The 21,756-nt window shown below is 38.4% G+C and overlaps 3 protein-coding genes and 1 pseudogene across 5 annotated transcripts in view; all 4 read right to left on the bottom strand.

Annotated features, from left to right (window-relative positions):
- Positions 1 to 6,746: 6,746 nt before the first annotated feature.
- On the bottom strand, positions 6,747 to 10,686 carry LOC148721077 (uncharacterized; annotated as a pseudogene). The gene is made up of 8 exons (XR_015993429.1): positions 9,930 to 10,686; positions 9,445 to 9,616; positions 8,780 to 8,926; positions 8,375 to 8,455; positions 8,052 to 8,226; positions 7,786 to 7,846; positions 7,470 to 7,536; positions 6,747 to 7,313 (listed from the first exon to the last, which is right to left on the bottom strand). The product of XR_015993429.1 is annotated as an uncharacterized LOC148721077 (transcript).
- A 595-nt stretch (positions 10,687 to 11,281) lies between these two features.
- LOC148721078 (melanocyte-stimulating hormone receptor-like) lies at positions 11,282 to 14,231 on the bottom strand. Its single transcript, XM_088739435.1, has 2 exons — positions 13,114 to 14,231; positions 11,282 to 13,029 (listed from the first exon to the last, which is right to left on the bottom strand). The coding sequence occupies exon 2, from the start codon at positions 12,988 to 12,990 to the stop codon at positions 12,040 to 12,042; it is 951 nt and encodes a 316-aa protein (XP_088595561.1). The 5' UTR covers positions 12,991 to 13,029; positions 13,114 to 14,231; the 3' UTR covers positions 11,282 to 12,039.
- Positions 14,232 to 17,637: 3,406 nt separating this feature from the next.
- LOC148721079 (uncharacterized) lies at positions 17,638 to 19,861 on the bottom strand. The gene has a single exon (XM_088738973.1). It carries the CDS (start codon positions 19,715 to 19,717, stop codon positions 18,995 to 18,997), a length of 723 nt encoding a protein of 240 aa, XP_088595099.1. The 5' UTR covers positions 19,718 to 19,861; the 3' UTR covers positions 17,638 to 18,994.
- Positions 19,857 to 21,756, bottom strand: part of LOC148721080 (uncharacterized) — a 5,268-nt gene continuing 3,368 nt past the window's right edge. For both annotated transcript variants that reach the window (XM_088738971.1, XM_088738972.1), the window contains exon 3: positions 19,857 to 21,155. In XM_088738971.1, the coding sequence (XP_088595097.1) occupies positions 19,906 to 21,155 (1,250 nt within the window). In that variant the 3' untranslated portion in view covers positions 19,857 to 19,905. The remainder of the gene's footprint in view (positions 21,156 to 21,756) is intronic.

Here is a 21,756-nt window from a genome sequence, read left to right on the forward strand (position 1 = left end):
ATGGCACAATTTCCCCACCCCCAAATACCATAAGTTAAATAAGGGACAATTAGTGAATTGTAAACTGAAGGTAAGACACGACGCGGGACATAACGTCGAATCTTGGTAATAATTCCTATTGACTTGCTAATTCTGAGGCAGATGGATTCTATATGGTATTTCCATGAAAGATTTGAATCAATCATTAAGCCGAGATATTTTCCATAGTCTTTCATTTCAAGGTTTGCATAAGTATTAGCCGCAGAGTGAAAAATTCCAATCCTAGGTATGAAAGGCAAATTTTTTGTCGGGGACGAAAAATTACAAAGTTTGATTTTTTTTATGTTCCGAGGTAGTTTATTGGCCTTAAGGCAATCGTTGACGTTGCCAAGTTCGCGATTAACAAGAGATTCGAGTTCCTCTACTAATCCCCATGAAATTCTATTGTTCTCTCTCTGCATTAAATCAACGATTGTAGTCTTTAAGATTACAAAACAACTGCACGAGGAAAACGGAGGCGGTCCTTTTTGTTAGCAGGGAAATTATCACGGGTAATATAATTAAACGCGCTAAATAAGCATGCTGCAATATTAAAAATATTGCAGTGTCCAGGCTGCAATATTAGAAATATTGCAGTGTGCAGGTTACAATTATTAAAAATATTACAGCTTGTTTTAGGAAATTTAATGTATAAAGCGCACCAAAACTGATATCTTACCGCATTGTCAACATTACCGTTTGCGTTTAACTCTCGTTCATTGCAACTTAATTTTTTGTTTCGAAGTGCCACTTTAATCACTGAAATAAAACTTTCAAACACTGAAAATAAATACAATCAAGGAGACTGATAGTATGGAGCACAATCTATTGCATTAATAAGTATTATATTCATCAGTTTATTTATAGGAAATAATAATTCTAGTGGAATTAGTGCTAACAACTACTGACTGATTACTACCCTCTTGATCACATTTTTCCGGACTTTCTACTTTAACCTCTCGTGCAGTATAATTTTCCCCAGCACTGTTTTCTTCCTTTTTCTCTACATCAATTACAGCCTTTTTTTTGAAAGAGAACCCTGCAAAATTTCGCTTGCTTCCCTTTTGAGTGCTGATGAGGTACATTTATATGCTCTGACACCATCGGAAGACTGATGACCAGTCGTTTCTTGGATAAGTTGTTCTTAAACACCACCATCATACAACAGTGTAGCACAAGAACGCCTGAGAGAGTGATTAGTGTAGTGCCCTTCGATTTCTGCAGAAATATTCTTTATTATTCTTTATTCTTTATTATGGTTTGTGTCATACAAGTGAATTCCTAAGATTGGCCAAAGCCAGAGGCTTAAAAGGCTTATGGTCAGAGACAAAGACTAATTTTTCAAAGAATAATAGACTAATCTAAGGTATTCTAATCTAATCTAATCTAATCAAATCAAATCTAGGTAATAAACAATAATCAGGGTATATTAGAAGTTCAGTATAATGTTCACAAATTTACAAAGAGCAGTAGATTAATCTAGGTAGTAAACAATAGTCCGGGTATATCAGAGGTTCAGTATAATATTCAATTTTGGTCGCTGAAAATCTAATTCAGGTTCAAGAAGAGCTCTGTTCGTAGAGCTCTGTGTAATAAATAATCCCTCGTCTTCCGACGAATCCATCTTCTTTCTAAACCCAGGTTCGCACTGAGTAAAATGATTGAATTCTCTGGCTTATAAAGTATGCAAATTAGCAGTGTTACACGCCTTGCACGAATTAATTCCATCATTAGAACTGTTTTGAACAACTACAACAACGAGCTACAATAGCAACCCTCGGCACAATTAAAATCTAAGATATATTCATCACAACAAAGAACCATAGCAATGAGCATCACAATTATCACACATAGGTGCGACTAAAATCGAAGATCCGGCAACACAGACACAGAACAATAGGATTTCATGGGGATCAATAATTATTGTAGATAATTACTTCGGCACATGGCATTATGCGAAATATTGCAGCCAGCTTCGGCCTACGGTCTCAGCTGGCTGCAATATTTCGATCTCATAATGCCATATGCCTCAGTAATTATCCATTAAGGACCCAGCCAGAACTAAGCTTCCTTCCATTAGAAGATATTCAATATCTAAATAAGGGGTTGACAGAGATTCAAAGTGAAGGAGACATTTATCAAAGTCCTTCTGCTCCACAGGCCCAGATCTTAGCACTCCGTGGCATTTATTGGCTTCTTGGATGATAAAATGATGGTCCCCTGGAAACCAGGACGAAAAGATAGCTCCGTAAAATGTTTTTGTCTCGAAATTTCGGGTAAGAGATATTATTGTAAATCAAGATAACGATACTATCAAATTATAAGCTTGAATTTTTTGCTAAACCATAACCCCTTCTGAAATGTATGCATTCGTCAGGTCACCACAAAGCAAAAAATAAGAATATATTCAACACCTGCGAGTTTTCAACAATTCAAACTGATAATTTGTTTGTTTTGTATTTACCAAAGGCCCGAGTGGGTATTTCAGAAAAATTCCAAACTCCAACAACTAATGCCTGTTATTTGTTGTATAAAGCACGATTCATGATGCGTTTTAAGTTCAAACACACAATAAGAAAAAGTACAATTCGTCCAGAAAGCCCCGAGAATAACTTCATGTGGACATGTTTTCGCATACGACGCAATTTTCATTTCACGTGCAATTCACACATTTACTTTTTGTATAAAATGTTGCTCGTGTTGTCAAATGTTCCTCTCGCAAGTAAAGTAATAGTTTCTTATGTGAAAGGTTTAAAGCAGAATACCCGAAACTGAAGCGAGCGGATTTATTTAGTTCAGTTGTATCTTAAGCACTACAATTCGAGTTGGAAATGAAATGCTCACTGTTTTTGTATACTGAAAGCGACAGAACCAAAGGTAGGCGACTGATGAATTATTTTCAAGGAAGACTGCGAAAGATCACAGAAATGAGAAATATCAAAAGCATTTTACTGAAAGAACGAGATTTCAGGAGAGTTCTTCGCCGCAGTGAATGTGTTGTGTTGATCGGGACACGACAAGCTTCGTCCCTCATCCAGAACAAGCAACAAGAAAAAGATGATGATTACATCACATTTGACGGGAAAGTTATGCATGAAGAGTTCATGGAAAACAAAGAACCCGTTAAGAACAGGCTGGTCATCATTCTCTTCACAGAAAGAAGCGAGAGCGATTGGATCCCACTAGATTTTGATGACAATCGAATTTTTGATGTGGAAGATGGAATAGTTCCTCCAAAGGGAAGTCCTACCTTAACTCACCTTGAGTATCGCATGAAGAAAATCTTGCTTGGAGATAGCTTCCAGTATTGAACACAAGAATAACGTCGGTCTAAGGTCAAGGTTTCTTCATCGAATGCATAAGTTAGTTTTAAAAAGCTGACTTTATACCTGATTGCTTTTGAACGACTGTTTCAATGGGGTTGGACGTTGACAATTAATAGTCTTTGTGTGGTAATGGGAATTTTCCTGAAACAACGCACTCGAGTTAGATCGTTACACCCTTGGTGTAGCTGTGTGATTAAATCAAGAAGATGATGTGAAATTGTGAAGGCAATACAATTAAGCTGAAAAAGGCCAGTTAACTTTTTGTTGATGGGTACTTAAGTACGTAGCTCTTCGTGGAGACCTCAGAATTTAAAAATTGTTCTTGGGAGTTGCTTGCAGAGCTTCCAAACATTGTCCAGGGGAATAAATTGACCACATCAGTCGTGCATTCTTAAATAAAAATTGCGTAACGAATGTTTTTGTCATGTTCTTCCTTACTGAAGGAGTTAATGTTTATTCATCAATCTACGCATTTTCTATGAAAAATCTAAAGAGAGAGTTCCTATTTGATTCATTTTATAAGGCATGGGTATACTATTAGCCTTAGTTCAGAGTTATTCAGATCATGAGCAAGCACAGTAAAGGAAATATTGATTGTCCAACCATAAAGCTTTCTCACGGTAACGGGATTACAAATACAGTACTTGCGCTAAGGTCGATTATGAGAAATCATAGAAATAGTGAATCTCGCTTCCAGGGTCTGTCTTCTTCCGGTCCGATGATGAGAACGAGATCGATGTTATGGCAGACTGCGCACATCTTGTACTAGGACCTCGCACGATCATGTGGTTGTCGCATTCAAGGCAGTGACACACAAGTAGAAAAGCCAATAGCGAAAGCGCTATGGCACCAAATATCATGTTATCTGTGATGCATGTGGATTACTGCGATTAAGTAATCATTGCATTTGCTTTCCAATTTCTAAAACTAACGCTGAGAATGGCTTCAATGATACAGTTTATTGGGCTTTCTATTAATGGAAAGAAAATAATAGATGATCCATGCACGAGAACTTTACTCCGTCTTCAAGTCTCTTTTAGAACAATAACAATATAATTATTCCTCAAGTACCGTGAGGTTTATTTGATCTGAAAAGAAACGACCTCCTCGAGTTTTGTAGTGGGTGCTCACGCCGTGGCGCCTCTGGTCTTTTCCTCAAAAATATGAAAGCTAAAACCTCACTCTACAGAGATTCCAGTTTTTGTAAGAATCCGTAACATATGGAACGCCTTACTTTTATAGTAAGGAGATGTTCTGTAAGAAGTAGCAAATTTGCAAAATGTAACTGATATATTTTTAATTCGAAACTGGGCGCTCGAGGAGCGTTCACCCGGCCTTCGCAACGAGCGTTTTACTTAAGCATTCATCATGCGTAAAATTTATACGAAACGACATCCGGGACCAGGATGAGAAATTTTCGATATTGCTCCCTTTAGTGCCTCTATTTGAGATATTTCTTTCTATGTTTATCTCTACTTGAATTGTAAACATTTCTCCTTGAAGAGTCTACGTTTCTTCTAAAATTGGTTTCCTTCTCAATTTTTGTACAGACCTGACTCTTCTTTTAGGTGTACTTTCCATGTTGCATTATTTTTAATAAGTTCATGGACTTTCGATAAGATTGGTACGTTTTTACTTAAACGGCTCCGTACATAACTCTGCTGTTTTCTACTTTTATGAGAGGAACGTTTTCACATCTTCACTGGTACTCTGCTTGGTTCACGATCACGTTTATAGCTATGGCATTCACACAAAACACGAGTACAATTACAATATACATATTTCGCATGACGAGATATGAATTGTTGTACTTTTACTGACGCTGTAACATCATTATGTTCATGTACATTAGTCATACTGACAACTTATTCAAGTAGATCACAGTCATCAAGAGTATTCATTATGTCTTCTTCTAAGTACATACAACTCCATGAGAAGAGCAAACCAACATTCACGATCGCTTGTACAATAATAGTGACGATGTACGAAATACCAAATCGTGCTTTTGCAGGTATTGAACCCAATAAAAACCAACAACAGAAACAGGATATATAACGGAAGAGCTAAGCTTAGATGTTTAACCTCATTATTCAAATTGCTTCAGTCAGTATTATCCAATTCGCTATTGTTAACGCCACCTTCGAAGTTGTGTTCACGAACATTCTTGATTTTTTCAGCAAGTTAGGTGTTCGTCTGAACATCCTAGTTTGTTGTTGAATCGGCTGTCACAGTTTTGCCAGCATTTTCGTAGTTTGAATTCACATATAGCTCATTCGTTTCCTCGTGAGAACTGGTAAAGAACATTGTACATTTAGCCAGCTTTCAAGCTCAAGAGTTTGTGGACCGGCCCATTCCGAAAACGCTCGAGATCATTTGGTCTGGGCCTACCACGAACGACGTATGCGTTTGTATGTGAGATGAGCGTATAAGACAGAAATCTTTGTAAAGCGGTCTTGAAAAAACATACCATTCTGTAAATTATGCTGTTTACGAAGAGTGAGCACATGACAACGCAAGTTGTCGCATTCTCACCCCCAGTTTCCGCGGTTTACGCAAGGAACCTCTAGGACCATGACCTCCCGGTTAACTCAATGGATAAAGCACTGGACTGTTGTGCGGGAGGTCGAGAGTTCGAGCCCCGGTCGGACCAACACTCAGGGTCTTAAAATAATTGAGAAGAATTTGCTACCCTTTCTATAACATCAAGAAATGGTTAGATGTTGTATTCTTCCCAGATAGCGACGAACAAATGGAGGTCCCGTCTCCTGCAGGGTTGGGGTAGGAGACGTTAATAAAAAAAACAAAAATAATAAAACAGTTTTTAACGTGGAGGAACACTTAGCTAGAGGCTAGTTTACAGATTTTCCACCAAACAACTGAAACAAATAATTCAAATTGAAAATAACGTTATTAAGAATCCCAGCTGACCGAGGGCAAACCAGTTGGCTATATTACAAGCATGGCCGGGGATTTGAAACTCGGGACTATCGTGAAACAAATCCAGGTAGTGGCCAGGGCGGGACTTGAACCCGGGAGCGGCGGATCGCAAGTCTGACACGCTGACCACTCGACCACGCTGCCTTCGTTAGTTTCCCACACACGAGATTACTGTGTGATAGATGTCCTCCCCTGGGGTGGGATGGGTGGGATATTTGGCGCACTTAATTTGGAGCCTAGCTCTGTTGTGCGACCCTCACCACACTCTGGTAAAAGTGATTAAATAAATAAAAAGCCCGAGTAATGAAATCCAGAGAGGTCTTTACCGTAGAAGTTCAACCTGGTATCGCCTCGGTTGATTTTATTCTGTTAAATGTATACTACACTCTTGAATAAAAGTATCCGTGGTAAAATAATGGATTAAAGAACTCTTTGCAAACTAAATATCTCGTAATTAACCCTCACATCTCGTAAATATTTCTTTGGGAGAAGGTATTTTGGTTAAATAAATCAGAACAAGGCAAAAACTAATACTTTCTATAAACTAAATTATTCAAAGATGACCTTCATTTTTCGAAAACATATAATGTTACTCACAATTCCCTGTCCAAGAGTCTCGGCTACAAAATAAGGCTTTTTCTAACGGTTTCACGAAAGCTCGGTGATGTCTGCTTTTCTTATATAATTACCCTTTAACTACAACCAATTGATTTAAACGCATTTGATATTGCGTTTTGCTATTAGATCTGACTGGCCACTTCTATGTCCTCTCACTTCGTTTTCAGTGACCCTTCTTTTGGTTTCCTTGCGAAAACAATTCAAAAAACAAAAGAAAAAAATCTCAGAGCCTGCAACCCATACTATGGCGTCAACGTGGTCGTATGAAAATTAAGACTGAGTTAAATGACTAAAGAAACCGGCGCACAAAAATGGAGACTGGGGACATATTCCCACCGTAGTCACGTGGGTACGTAGAGCTTCCTTCATCCGCTTCCAGGCCTCATCTGTTTCACCATCTTCCTCATCATATTCCTGAACAAAAATTACAACAAAAGAGTTCGAGTGAAACTGCTGAAACAGATGAGGGTGAGCGCAGGTAAGTAGGTCTTTTCGAAAGCCTCTCTGTTGTTTATAGGAGGCAGGCTGATGGCAGGAAATAGAGGGAATTTATAAAGGAATAATTGTTACCGGATCGCATTGAGTTTCTCTTCCACCGACTCCCACGGATTGCGTTCTTCACTGAATTCAAGAAGCTCTAGAGACAAAGCCAAGATCAAGTCTAAGAACATAAAGAACCTTACCAGCTGTTAAGGCATAAGAATGCAAAATTATGTTTCCTTTTTCAATTGTGTATCAAACTGAGTGGATGGCCTACCTCAGCTCCAGAGGGTTAGAAAATAAGAAACAAGATTACAATAAAAAAAATTGAGCATTAATTTCAGGTTGCTACATATTTAAATACAAGTGGCCGGGAGGCAGTCCCATTCAAATACTTCACACATACCTTGCGCGAGTTTCATTTCGCTGATCCAGTCACCCTCTTTGTAATACTTTACACGCAAATTCTGCATATAAAAAAAAAATATAAAACTAAATCAACCATTTGGCTCATTCCTCAGTTGCAGAGGAATGCAAGTATTCATGAGCTCCTACTTTCCCTGCCAGTTTGTTTTTCCCTGACGGTCACACTTACATGTAACACTAACGCATGCTGCCATTTAGCGTTAACCACGCACGCTGGCGCGCACTAATAGTATTATGCTTACTTACCAGGAAAGGAAACCTTTCCATGCGAGTTAGCTGTAAAATACGATCCACATCATAGTCTAAACGAGCGACTTTCTTAGCCTGTGTGTAGGTTGTACTCATCTGCGCAATGAGAATGTTGAAGAGAATCACAATCACAGTCCCCATGTAGGTCATCATCAACAAAATAGAGAGCCAGCTGCCAAAAGTAAAAAAAAAATGATAGGTACTCATGTCGTTAAATTCACTTTTACGTTTAGTGCAATAAAGTCTTCCGACGGCAATGAAATCCAAACAAATCAAAGGAGAGGAAACATTTTCGACTTGTTGGAGAAATTTCAACTTACTTGAGATTTGAGTAGTCGGCAGCTATTGGTCGCTGTTCAAACAGTGCGCGAAAGCCTCTCAATAACACATCTCCGAGGTCACTAATGTTAAGAGAAAAATATCTTTAGGCTAGGCTAGACTGCAACACATAAACCATACTGCCACACAACCTGGAGTCTGCGCTCGACAGCCGGGCGTGTAAAAGCTACAAAAAAGTGAACGGTTTATTAGGGCTAGAATCAACGTGACTGAGGTTGAATTAAAATTGAAGACATTTCGTTAAGCTTCCTTTAGCAGTAACACTTTTGCGGTGTTACCATATACATTTGATTCAACTGAAAGAACGCACTACGAAGGTTAAACAATCAAATGACTCAACAGTAGTGTTAAATAAACATATTTCACAAAGAAAGTATAGGACACACCTAAACTGATAGTTTTCAGTGGAGTAACAGAGTGTTAAAGACAAAGCACCACAGAAGGAAAGAAAGATCACAATAAAAACTGCCATGGATCTCGTGACTTCATATAAAATGATCTTAGCCAGGGTATGTGTGTATAATCCTGTTGTCCTAGAAAAGATCAATGGCTTTGTTAGATCAAAGAAACAGATTTACGAGGCACTGAAAGATCAAAATCCTTCGCAAATAACAATAATTTTCGATAGTCTTCCAAGAACTTTTAAGGGGGGATAGACGCGAGGTTATGCATCTCCATGGCAACCAAGAGGGCGTTTACACCAAGCTTTCCATGAGCTTAAAATGTTTCAACATTACATTCTACCTCTTCTTGAACTGCTGATGAAGAATAACATAATAAATTAATGATGATTATGGCACTTTCTTCTCTCGACAATTTTTTCGTTCACTGAGAAATTTTTTGAAAAAAACTTCATAGAGCCATCATCATGTTTCCAAAATGGTAGATTTGGTCATGCTGCTGCACTTCTTTGTAAATTTAACCTTTGAGGCTCGATCACCAAAAACTAAAATAAAAACTTATTACGTGAGTAAAATTCACAGAAATGATTCCCAATATTAACATTCCTCATTCTAATCTGGAAATGTTCCGAAGAAACCTTTCAGTTTACCTTGTCAGGCACGAAAACTTAAAGATCCTCAGGAAGTGGCAAGAAAGCTTAAGATGCCACCAGCCACTGAGCTTTACTTTGTGTGTACCGTAAGGGTATTATACACAGGATCAGCAGCAGGCCTAACCAGTCAAACAGGGTCATCCACTCTGTGAAGTACGAGTTCCCCTCTCTAAAAGAAGTCAGACAAAATAAAGGTTTTCATTCAACTGATTAATCCCTGTGTTTTTCACCCTCACCAAGGTCCCACCAATTTTCTATATTCGAACCATGCACCACCTACAATTCTTCCACTTAATTTGACATAAGGACGAAAGGCTTATGCTCAGCATTGATTGTGTTCTAATTAACTCCACCTCTAAACTACTCTCAAGTCTTCCTTCCTAATCTATATGAACTTTTGCGAGGAGTAAAATGTCCTGATATTTCATAAAACATTATGGTGTCTTAGTCTGATTTCACACTCACTAGAATTGCATACTTACATTCTCATTTCATTAATTTCTTCACACATGTAAAAGACCACCATCATAAGGGGGAAAATCTCACAAAACCCACGCAGTGAATCTGTTTCACCCCCATACTGGGTGGGGTCCACTGTTGTGGAAGCATGCAGCAGAGAATGTGACAAACACAGAAAGAAGGTCACATAAAATGCTGCTTGAACGCTGTGGAAATAACGTGGAAAGAAGGTGTAGGGAGTAAACTTCAAATTGTATTTGTAAATTTTTATGTCACACACCACCACTTTCATAAATGGCTGCTGGATTGATATTGTTTTGTTTAAATTCAAATTAGCCTCACTATGGCCTTGCTTGAGATGATGCATTCTTTGGAATTTTAAACTGAAGAACAAGGCCAGAAAGGCCTCAAATTAGCCTCACTTACCCACAATTCCTCTATTCGCTCCGACGAAGGGCTAACGCTCGAAACGTCAGCTTTTATAATCGTTACGGTGGCCAATTTACCATTTCAACTTTGTTGATATATCCAAGTTATTTCGTTACCCCCACCGCCGCAACCCCAAACAGTTTCTTTAGAAACTATCAGCCTTTATTCATGGCTACTGAAGAAATGAGTTCAGTCACCACTTGGTCTGCGCGACAAAAAGTTAACTTTGAGCCCTGTAAAAGAAAGACAAGTAGGTTCATTCATGCAAACCGATATCAACTTACCAGTTGCTCAAGTCCAAAAAGTAGCATAGAGAGGCTGGCTAACAAGACCAACCAATAGATCACTTGTTGCCAGACAACGACACAAGAGTTTCGACACCGGATGAAGGGAAGATTCCTTATGAAGGGCAACGAAGATAACAGAATCGCCAAGAAATGCTATTATGGAGATCAGTACTGTAGATTGTTAGGAGAGAATTTTTAAATTATTGTCGGGAAAGAGATGTAGTTCTTAAAATGTTTTGGTCAGCGTTCCACCTCTACTGGTATTTGTTGTCGACTTCATTCTGTTTTCGTTTCCTATTTCTTGGAGTAGGGTATCCGTGATTGCAACGAGAAATATTTCGTCTAAACAGCAACACAACAATGATCACTAAAACCTTACTCAGTTCCTACATAATAATCAGATAGACTTTCTCATCATCTTTTACTCGTTTTAAAACATCACAGAGAAAGTTGTCTGTTGTGTCAAAAAGCCTATTTTTGTCGCTTTAACTTGTCACGTACAGCGACGTGCCGCTATGCTAATAACGAGGACCAGCTCGTAAGCTGGCCTACTTTTATTAATAGGGTGTCAATCAAATGTCCATATAATTTGTGTAAAGTTGAGGCCTGACTTGTCATCAGCCTGAGCAAGCTAAAAATAAAGAAACTAAAACAACCGGTTATAGTCAATTATTATTTCATACGAATTCTTAAAGTTTGTTAACATACACAAGCAACGCAACCATCTTTACATATTCATAAGCATTACGGAAAATTTTCTGATAACAAGGCAAATTCGAGACTTAACGTCGACCAATGCAACTCGATTCGCAATATGAAGTCAATAACAAGCCTCTTTCTTTAAGTTAGTAAAAAAACGTTGACTTTAAAAAACTCTTTTAACTACCCTTTGAAGTTTTATCCAGTACTTTTATATTGCTAAAAGAAGATTAAACATGAAATTAAAATGCATGCATACCTTTCTTTAATTATGCCTTGCCGTATTCAAGATCATTGGTAGTTAGCTACCACGAAAAATACTTTTGAAAAGAGATGGTTGGTGTTTCTATTGCCTTTCTTTCAGTTTTTTCCGTAAAAAAGCTATTTAGTGCACACAACAAGCAATTTTTTTATAGTGAATACTCGATTAAAAGTGAGAGCCTCACAGGGCTTTGCGTCACAGAAATCAATAGTATTGTTCAATGATTGACATTAATCAATATATAAAACATAAATTAACGGGGAAAATATTCACAACACAAAAAGCATAAATCAACGGATAAAATGTCCACAACAGACTATGTACAAACTTCGAACAACAATATTATTTGACCTTTTTTTTTCTTTTTATCTAATAACATATTTGACGGGCGTTTTCATACAATAATTGCGTAATCACTTTCAGCTTTAGAAATACGATATATAAGTCGAGGATGACCTAACTCCATGGACTACAAAGTGCTTGTCTGATTGTCTGCTTCACTGCTCGTCTTACTTCACTTATCTTCCAGCAGTAAAGGAACGGGTTTGCCGTCGAGTTAAAGTAAACTAAGACAACTGCTGCCCCCCTCAATATTACTAAGTGTGATGAATATGTTTTACTGTAAGTGATTACAGTTTCCATTATAAAGTATGGTACATAACAAACTACCAATGCTAACTGCACCCACAGTGCACTGTAAACTGCCTTTTTGTATCGCGCCATGTTCAGTGCAATTGGTTGGCTCGGCTGTTGTTGGACATGATCTTGTACTTGAGCCTGATGATGACTGAGACCCCGAAAAATTTTTATATACGAGGCGACTGAAATAACAAGGCAAGATGGTACAACTATATGGCCAGACCAACCGATTAGAAAGTAATCTAATGTGTAGCATAAAGCAGCGACACTGGATACAATCCAAAAGGTAGTTACAATGATGCATGTGCGCTTCAAAGTTACAATTTGTCTGTATCTTAGCCCCAACAGCAGGGCGAGAAGTCTGTCCACGCTTATGGCCGTCATCGTCATCAACGAAACTCCACATAATGCATTGCCTGTGATGGCGGCGGCGTCAATTGCGTATCGACAGAGATTCCATTGTTCGTGAACCACAGACATTAAAAAAATAGTATTCAGAGGCTGGGTAACAAGACCAACCAACAGATCAGTTGTTGCCAGACAACGATACAAGAGTTTGGACGGCGGATGAAGGGAAGATTCTTTGTGAAGGGCAACGAGGATAAGAGAATTGCCAAGCAATGCTGTGATGGAGAGGAGAATGTCAACTGCTGCGAAAAGTACGTATACTGATTCTTTTTGGCGCCCACTAACCAGAGAGGGGAAGCAATGTAGTTCTTGAAGTGTATTGGTCTGTAATCTAACTCCAGAGAAATTTGTTGTTGACATTATTCTGTAATCGTTTCCTTTTTCTTGAACTGCGGTTATCTGTGATTGTAACGAGAAATATTTAATCTAAACAGCTACACAACGACGACGTACATACTACATAATAATCATATAAAGATTTACTCATAACTGTTCACTCGTTTTAAAATCGTCAGAGAAATTGTCGCTTTAACTTGTCAGGTACACCCCGTATGAAATAGGAATAATAAGCAAATATATAAAAACACCTGTAACATTCTCTTTGTTTTCTTTGTGGAACAAAAAATCCCACTTAACTTAGCCTACATGCAGGCATTCATTATTAACGCTTCAGTACGAGTTACTTGACCCGTGAATAAGTTTGAGGCCTTGAGCAACACGACTTGTAGGCGAAGGAACGACGTGCCATGATAGTGCCAATAACCGAGGACCTGCTCGCAAGCTGGCTTGGTTTCATTGATAGAGTGTCAATCAAATGTCCATATGATTTGTGTACAGTTGAGGCTTGAATCATTATTAGCCTCAGCAATCGAATAAAAAGAAGATTCAAGCTAAGGATGTTTAAGCCATGTTGATCAGTTCAGAAAATTCGAATGCACACATCGATTACGAAGTTGATGTATGGCCACACATGCAAACTTATTTAAAATATTTTAATTCAACCGCGTAATTAGTAACATTTTGTGGCTCTTTTACCTCCCTTTCGTATTCGACAAAAACTAGAGCAAAGAATAAGTAGAGCAAAAAATTACGAGAACAAACAACTTTCTGTCGTTTCTTTCACAGATCTGTTGTTGCCGCATAACGATACACGAGTTTCGTTGGCGGATGAACGGAAGATTTTAAGTGAAGGGCAAAAAGGATAAGAAAATTGCTAATAAATGCTGTGATGGAAAGGAAAAACTGGACTGCTGAGAAAGAAATGAAGTGCCTTTGTCGTCCATCCATCGGAATAGGGTTGCATAGAAATGAGGCTATGTTCACGCCGTGCTGAACGAATTTTCGAGCGGCTGAAAAACTCGACCGGACATTCTGTTCACACGGAATTGTGCGAAAGTTTCCTTCTGCTAAGATGGAACTAATAACCGGATGAAGTTTGTGACACCCGTCAGTGGTTTTACCATCTCCTCATGCGCGCAACGTTTCTTCAACCAAGTGCAAAATGGTGTCTAGAACTGAAGAGAAAAGCCAATTCAGATAGTAGCACGGATAACGAATATTTCACTTGGACGGATGAGGAGACACCAATACTGCTTAATGTTGCTTTATCGTATAAAATTGAGAAAACTTGCGACTGCTGAGAAAGGAATTGATCCTTGTTGAAGCGTTCCAACCGAGGAAGGGGAGTATAGCAGTTCTTCAAATGTTTTCGTTTGTGTTCCACCTCCACTGAAATTTGTTGTTGGTATTTCGTCTGAACAGTACACACCCAGCCTCGATCAATGAAACATTGCTTCTGTAATTCACTTTAAGACTTCCTCACAAGGGTTTACTCATTGATGATGCGTCAGAAAAATTGTCTTTTCTGTCCAAAAAATTAGTCTTTTTAATTAATTTTTTTTTTAATTTTTTTAGGGCAATTTTCAAGCTGAATGCCTTTTGTTTTATACATGATATTAGATTTTTATGGAATTTTGTTATACAAATTTTATCAATTATATTCTTTGTAAATAATCTTGAATTAGTCATTAAACAAAGTGTGTATCCATGAGTTTTTCTTGGATTTTTGCTAAACATTTTGACGTATTTTTCATCGATTTTAAAGTATTTTGTCATTTTTTTTGTAAATACTTTTAGTGATTATAGTGTATAAAGGTATTATAAGTCTTTTTTTTCTGGATCCTATGAAGTGCCTCAGGTATGAAAAAGCAATAAGAAGAAAATGGGAAGACATCTGTGTTGTCAATTTTTTTTTAACAAGTCGACAAACAATCCTTCTTTACCTGCATCAAATATCTTTGAAAAGGTGCAAACCAAGTGTCCATATCATTTGCATGAAGTTAAGACTTGAATCATTTTCAACCAAGAAAAACTGGAAATAAAAGTTCAAGATAAAGATTTTAGTTGGTCTGGCAAAAAATTGGATCCGTGACAATTTCCGAATGCATTATACTATTCAAATTTAAATTTTGGTCGCAGGAGCGAACTTCTTTTAAAATGTTTGAATTAAATTTGTTATTAAATAGGTTTCCAGCTTCTTTTTCTCTTCCTTTTGCATCCCGGACTAAAATTGGAAAAAAAAAAAAAACCGTAACAAGATGTTTTGCTATCAAACCGCTTTTGCTATTTCATTTTCTGTTTCCTTTTTCTTAGGGTGAGGTTATCTGTGATTGCAACGAGAAATATTTTTTCTTAACAGCCACACAATGACGATCACTAAAATCCTACTTCCTAAAGAAAGTCCACCGTAAACCAAAATTCCTCACCTGTGTTTAATTCTTTGTGTGTCAAAAAATGCCTGGAACCTGCGAGGTACCTCAGTTAAGAAATAACACTGAAAGGCAAATTTGGAGACATTTGTCACTGAACCTCCACTGAGAGGATGCTAATTAAGTGTTCTTGTCATATAATTCTTGGTGGAGTTGAAACTTGCATCATTACCTGCAGCCTCACCAAGCGTAATAAATAGTTTAAACTAGTGATTTTAATCGATCTTTGAAAAAATTGAATTTTTAACAATCTCCGAAACGCACCAAAGTATTCAAATTCAAATTTTGGTCCCAGCTGCGAACTTTTTGTAAAATGTTTGAATTTTATCCATGTAGTTAATTGCGCTTTGCAGTTTTTCTCCCTTCTTTACGTATCTGACAAGTACTTGAACGTAAATTGTAAACAAAAGCAAAATATTACGCAAGCAAACCATTTTCTACATTTTTTTTACCTTTGTCTGTTGGTTATCCTTATTTAGCCAGCGAATTCATAGTGATCATCCCTGATAATGAAGAACCGAAGGTAGTTTACTGGACCCTAGATCCAATTTGTTTTTTTCCAATGTCTTGTTCAAAAGAAGACCAAGAAAATACTCTCGTGTTAGGTAAACTTTCATGTAAAAGGAAATTTACTTGACAATTACGAGATGGAAAATAAGGAGATGGGTTGTCAAAACTATCACTGACTCGATGAACAATTTATTTCATTGTAGATTTTTATCATTTTTATCATCGTTTATAAAACCTTAGTTTCACTAAGCTCCGTCTTTAGCTATTGTTAGCCATCTTTCAAGCTCGACCGTAAATTACCGCGTGCTTCATGTAGTGTACTGACGAACGAATTAGTTGTCAAAACTTTGTCAAAGTTTATGAGACATAAGTTGTCTATTGTGTCTAAAAAGTTACTTTTTTTCGGAACTTGTGAAGTGTCTCAAATGGTATGAAATGTTAATAAAAGGCACGCCAAATATAGAGACATCTATCGTATCATTTTTGAAAGTGCGGCAAACAATCTCTCTTTGTTTGCTAGGGTGCTTTTCAAATGTCTTTATCATGATCTGCATGTAGTTCAAACTTGAATCATTATCAACCTTCGGTAAACTGGAAATAATAACAAATAAAAGCTGACGATTTTACCTTGTCTAAGAGAACACTGGATTTGTAACAATCTCCGAAAGCCGGCATCAAACTGTTGAAATTGAAATTTTATCACAGATGCAAGCTTATTTTAAAATATTTCATTTGACTTTCTAATGAACACAGTTTTGTAGCTTTTGTCTCGCCGCTCAGACAGATCAGTTATTTCCAAACAATGATACAAAAGTTTGAACCACTGATGGAAGGTAGATCCCTTGTGTACGGCAACAAGAATAAGGGAATTTCCAAGAAATGCTGTTGTTGAAGCCCACTCGCTAAAGTTTAAGAGGGGGAGCATAGGAGTTCTTGTGTTGTTTTCGTCTACATTCCACCTCTAGTGAGATTTGTTGTCGACATTATCCGTTTCCTTTTTCTTCGCGTGTATCTGTGACTGCAACGAGAAATATTTGTCTAAACTGCTCACACCAAGCCACGATCGCTGAAACCCCACTTCTTAAAAACTAGTCACATAAAGACCACCTAACCAGCGTTTGTTCATTTAAAAATGCCTTGGGAAATTTTCTGTTGTTTCAAAAACTGACTTTTTTCTGAAACCTATTTGGTGCCTCACGTATGAAATAGCAAGAAAATGAAATTGTATAGACACCTGCTTCAGTTTTTACAGAGCACTGAACAAAGAGTCTCTCTTTACCAGGATCATTTCATAGACTTTCTCATCATCTTTTACTCGTTTGAAAACATCACAGAGAAAATTGTCTGTTGTGTCAAAAAGCCTATTTTTGTCGCTTTAACTTGTCACGTACACCTCGTATGAAGTTGGAATAAGAGGCAAATATATAAAAACAACTGTAACATTAATATTGTTTTCTCTGTGCGACAAACTATCCCTCTTTACTCAGCCTACGGGCAGGCATTCATTATTAACGCTTCAGTACGAGTTACTTGACTCGTGAATAAGTTTGAGGCCTTAAGCAACACGTGGGCGGAGGAGCGACATGCCGCTATGCTAATAACGAGGACCTGCTCGTAAGCTGGCCTAGTTTATTGACAGGGTGTTAATCAAATGTCCATATCATTTGTGTAAAGTTGAGGTCTGACTTGTCATTAGCCTCAGTAAGCTAAAAATAAAGAAACTAAAACAACCGGTTATAGTCAATTTTATTTCATACGCATTCTTAAAGTTTGTTAACATACACAAGCAACGCAACCATCTTTACATATTCATAAGAATTACGGAAAATTTTCTGATAACAAGACAAATTCGAGACTAAACGTCGACCAATGCAACTCGTTTCGCAATATGGCGTCAATAACAAGCCTCTTTCTTTAAGTTATTAAAAAAACGTTGACTTTAAAAAACTATTTTAACTACTCTTTGAAGTTTTATCCAGTACTTTTATATTGCTAAAAGAAGATTAAACATGAAATTAAAATGCATGCATATCTTTCTTTAATTATGCCTTGCCGTATTCAAGATCATTGGTAGTTAGCTAACACGAAAAATACTTTTGAAAAGAGATGGTTGGTGTTTCTATTGCCTTTCTTTCAGTTTTTTCCGTAAAAAAGCTATTTAGTGCACACAACAAGCAATTTTTATGCCTTTTCTCCCTTATAAATTATATGAACAACCCAAATATGCTGCCTTGCCTGAGCTATGTTTACTGGGAAAAATTATAACCAATCAACAATTGGAGTAAATGGCTATGGGCAAAATCCCATAGCCGCATTTATTTAAAATTGCTGTTCAATCAAATCCTTGATACAAAGTTTGGCCCAGTAAAGGTGAGGGCACTGAAAACGCCAAAGCATGTGACTGCACACATGCCGCCCCACCCCAGGCAAGCGCAGCACAGAAGCAAGAGCCGCCCATGCAAGCTAATGCTCGGAATCACAATAGTCAACCATTATGCTGTTGAATAGACTATCTGAAGGTAAGCGAGTAAGTGCCCACCCCAAGCAAGGGCCACCCATGCAAGCTACTTCCCTGGATCAACATTAGGATAAGAAAAGACAAGTATAATGAGACTTAGACCTAAGGCAAGAGCCGCCCATGCTAGCTAATGCCCCAGATCAACAGTGGGATACCAAACTATATGTGGAATAAGGCTCAAACGCCTCACTTAACGTCCTCGGTGTATTTGAGACAATGCCGACCCCAGGCAAGAGCCGCCCATGCTAGCTAATGCCCCAGATCAACAGTAGGATACTAAACAAAATATTTGAAAGAAGGCTTAAACGCCTCACTTAACTTCTTCGATGCATTTGACACAATGCCAACCCAAGGCAAGAGCTGCCCATGCTAGCTAATGCCCCATATCAACAATGGATAGTCCTGTGTTAATGGACAATTTACATGAACCTGCCTTACTCAAGTAAGAAGAAAGAATATTTTGGGCTACACCAAAAGTAAGAACCACCCCTACTACCTAATACTGCAGGTGGAAGAAAATAGTAAACTGAGGCAATTGCACCCGCTGGATGGTGAGAAAATAACAGCTTTAAGAGCAAAGATTAGGTGTTCTAATATACTTAAGAAATGCATTAGATTTCCATCGCCCTAAGAGGCGGATTTGAGCATCAGATAACCCCTTATCTGCAGCATGAGAAGCAGCGCCAATTCGAAAACTATGTCCCTTGTAGACTGAGGGGGACAAACCACAAAACTGTACGGCAGATGACAACTGATTGGAAAAATGAGACCGAGAAACTGGAGCCCCATCCCCTGTAATGAAGAGAGCACCCGGTCGGGTCCCTCGCATTGCTAAATACTTGGCCAAAAGCTCCACAGGGCAGGATTGTGGCTGACGAGACACCAAAATGGAAAAAGGGGGAGCATTGTAACTATGTTTAAAATTACCGAAAGTAATCTTGAAAGCATTCAAATCCCTTGAAGAGCTGAGCAGCTTACTAACATGCGAAATTTGTAAGGGAGAAGTATCACTCCGCCCACTAGTTGAAGTCATTTCACCAATTCGTAAAAAGGCAAAGAATGCTAGTGAACACATTGCCTGAAATTGACAAATTTGATAAGGAGAACCAACCAAAGAAGGTGCCACAGAAATTAATTTAGCTAAAATGGGCAATGTAATGGGAAGACGACTGTCAAGGCGAAAGCCAACTTTGTGAAAACCTTTAAGCATCTGAGCAACATAAAAAACTTTAGAGGGATCTGAAAAGCCCTTTAGCTTATGGCAGTAACTCAAACATGACACATAGGTCATCACAGTGGATGGAGCATACTGTGAACGAAACAAATAAGCAATAAATAAGGCCAAAATGGAAGGTGAAATAGGCAATGCTTGAAAAGGGTGATGAAAGGTAGAAACAAAAAATTGGTGGAAAAGCTTCCAAGCACGCTGATAAGTTGGTATGGATGAGGGCTGAAGACTGGAGCGAAGTAAAAAGGAAGCTATTGAAGCCAACTCAGTGGCTGCAGATGAGGAGGTATGACCGTGGGAGCTTTGTGCATGTAAGCTGGTGCCAGTTGTTTGAAAATCTGCAACTGTAACCGAGAAAGAGAATCAGCCAGCTTATTCTGTAAGCCTGGGACATGCTTAGCTTTAAAACATATATTGTAATTAAGACAAACTAGGACCAGCTTACGCACAAAGAACATTAAGTCCTTATCACGACAAGTCTGTTTGTTAATAACATGGACCAATGCGTCATTGTCGGTAAAAAACAAAACACGCTGATTCTTAATAGTATGTCCCCAGAGGTGGAGACTTAGGACAATGGGATAAAATTCAAGAAATGCTATGTTGCGATGACGCCAGCTCGCGGGCCATTCCCCATAGCACCAATGCCCGCCAAAAACTGCCCCAAAGCCTATGGCACCGGATGCATCGGTATACAATTTGAGATGGTGTGAATTAGCCCAATCAACTGAGAGAAAAAAGGAGCGACCATTAAAACCCGACAGAAATTGCTGCCAGACTTTAAGATCTGCTTTAACTTCCTGAGTCAACCTGATAAGGAAATGAGGACGCCGAAGACCGATTGTCAAATCAATAAGACGACGCAGAAATGCACGACCAGGAACAACTACTGTACAGGCAAAGTTCAATAAACCTGTCAACGACTGTATCTCTTGTAAGGTAACCTTGCGACGCCTGAGAAAACCGGAAATTAGGTCCTGACATTTTACTAGCTTATAAGGAGGCAGCCGAGCCTCCATAAGGACCGAGTCTAATTCAATACCTGCGAATGAAATTGTTGATGAAGGGCCAATTGTTTTTTCCGGCGCCATAGGGATGCCCAGATATTGGCAGAGCATTAAGAATAAATCAAGTTGTTGTTTACACAAATCAGGAGATGGGGAGACAATGAGAAAATCATCCAGCAGGTGCAAAATGTGATCGATATGCAATTTCTTTTGGGCAATCCATTCTATGGCAGAAGAAAAAATTTCAAATGTTTTGCAAGAGCTTGAACACCCCATCGGCATACAGCGGTCATAATAATAAAATCCTCTCCAACAAATCCCCAAAAGGTTGTAATCTTGGGGTTGAATAGGAATGATTCGAAAAGCATTCTTAATATCTGTTTTGGCCATAAAACAGCCGTGGCCAACAGTTCTGATGATATGAATGGCATCTTCCACCGTAGCATAGGATACGCTAGTAAATTCTGAAGAAATGCCATCATTCAATGATGAACCTTGAGGGAAAGAAAGGTGGTGAATCAAACGGAATTCACCCTCTGTCTTTTTAGGAACCAAACCCAGTGGAGATATACGAAAATGGGGAAAAGGTGGAGAGGAATAAGGGCCTGCAATGCGATGAGCGGCAATTTCTTTATCTAGTTTGGCATCAACTGCCTCAGGATATTGGATTGCAGAAAGTAGGTTTTTAGCACATGTAGAGTCTCGCGGTCCTTCATAGTACAAGGGAAAGCCATAATTAAAACCATTGGATAAAAGCTCTACTACGGAAGGGATATACCCAGAAAGGAAAAATTGCAAACGATCACTGTGGACGGGTGTTGGAAGCTCCCGAGGAAGTAGGTTGGGGAGTGATCCGGCTGCTAGGGGTGTTATGGCTGCGTTGCTTGGACAATTTGGAAGCGTGTCCTTTGCTAAAGGCACGAAAATTACAATTTATAGCCCGATGTGGACCATCACATTTAGCACATGAGTGCTTAAAGAAGCATCCTGAGCAATAACCCCCTTTATGAAACTTGAAACAATAACTCCGAGGGATATCAAAGTTCTTAGCAAGGCTGGTTGCTGGAATGGATTTTCTGGCATTAGTCTGAGACT

The sequence above is a fragment of the Stylophora pistillata genome, chromosome 11 (genome assembly GCF_964205215.1).
Source record: "Stylophora pistillata chromosome 11, jaStyPist1.2, whole genome shotgun sequence".
Taxonomy (NCBI): Eukaryota; Metazoa; Cnidaria; class Anthozoa; order Scleractinia; family Pocilloporidae; genus Stylophora; species Stylophora pistillata.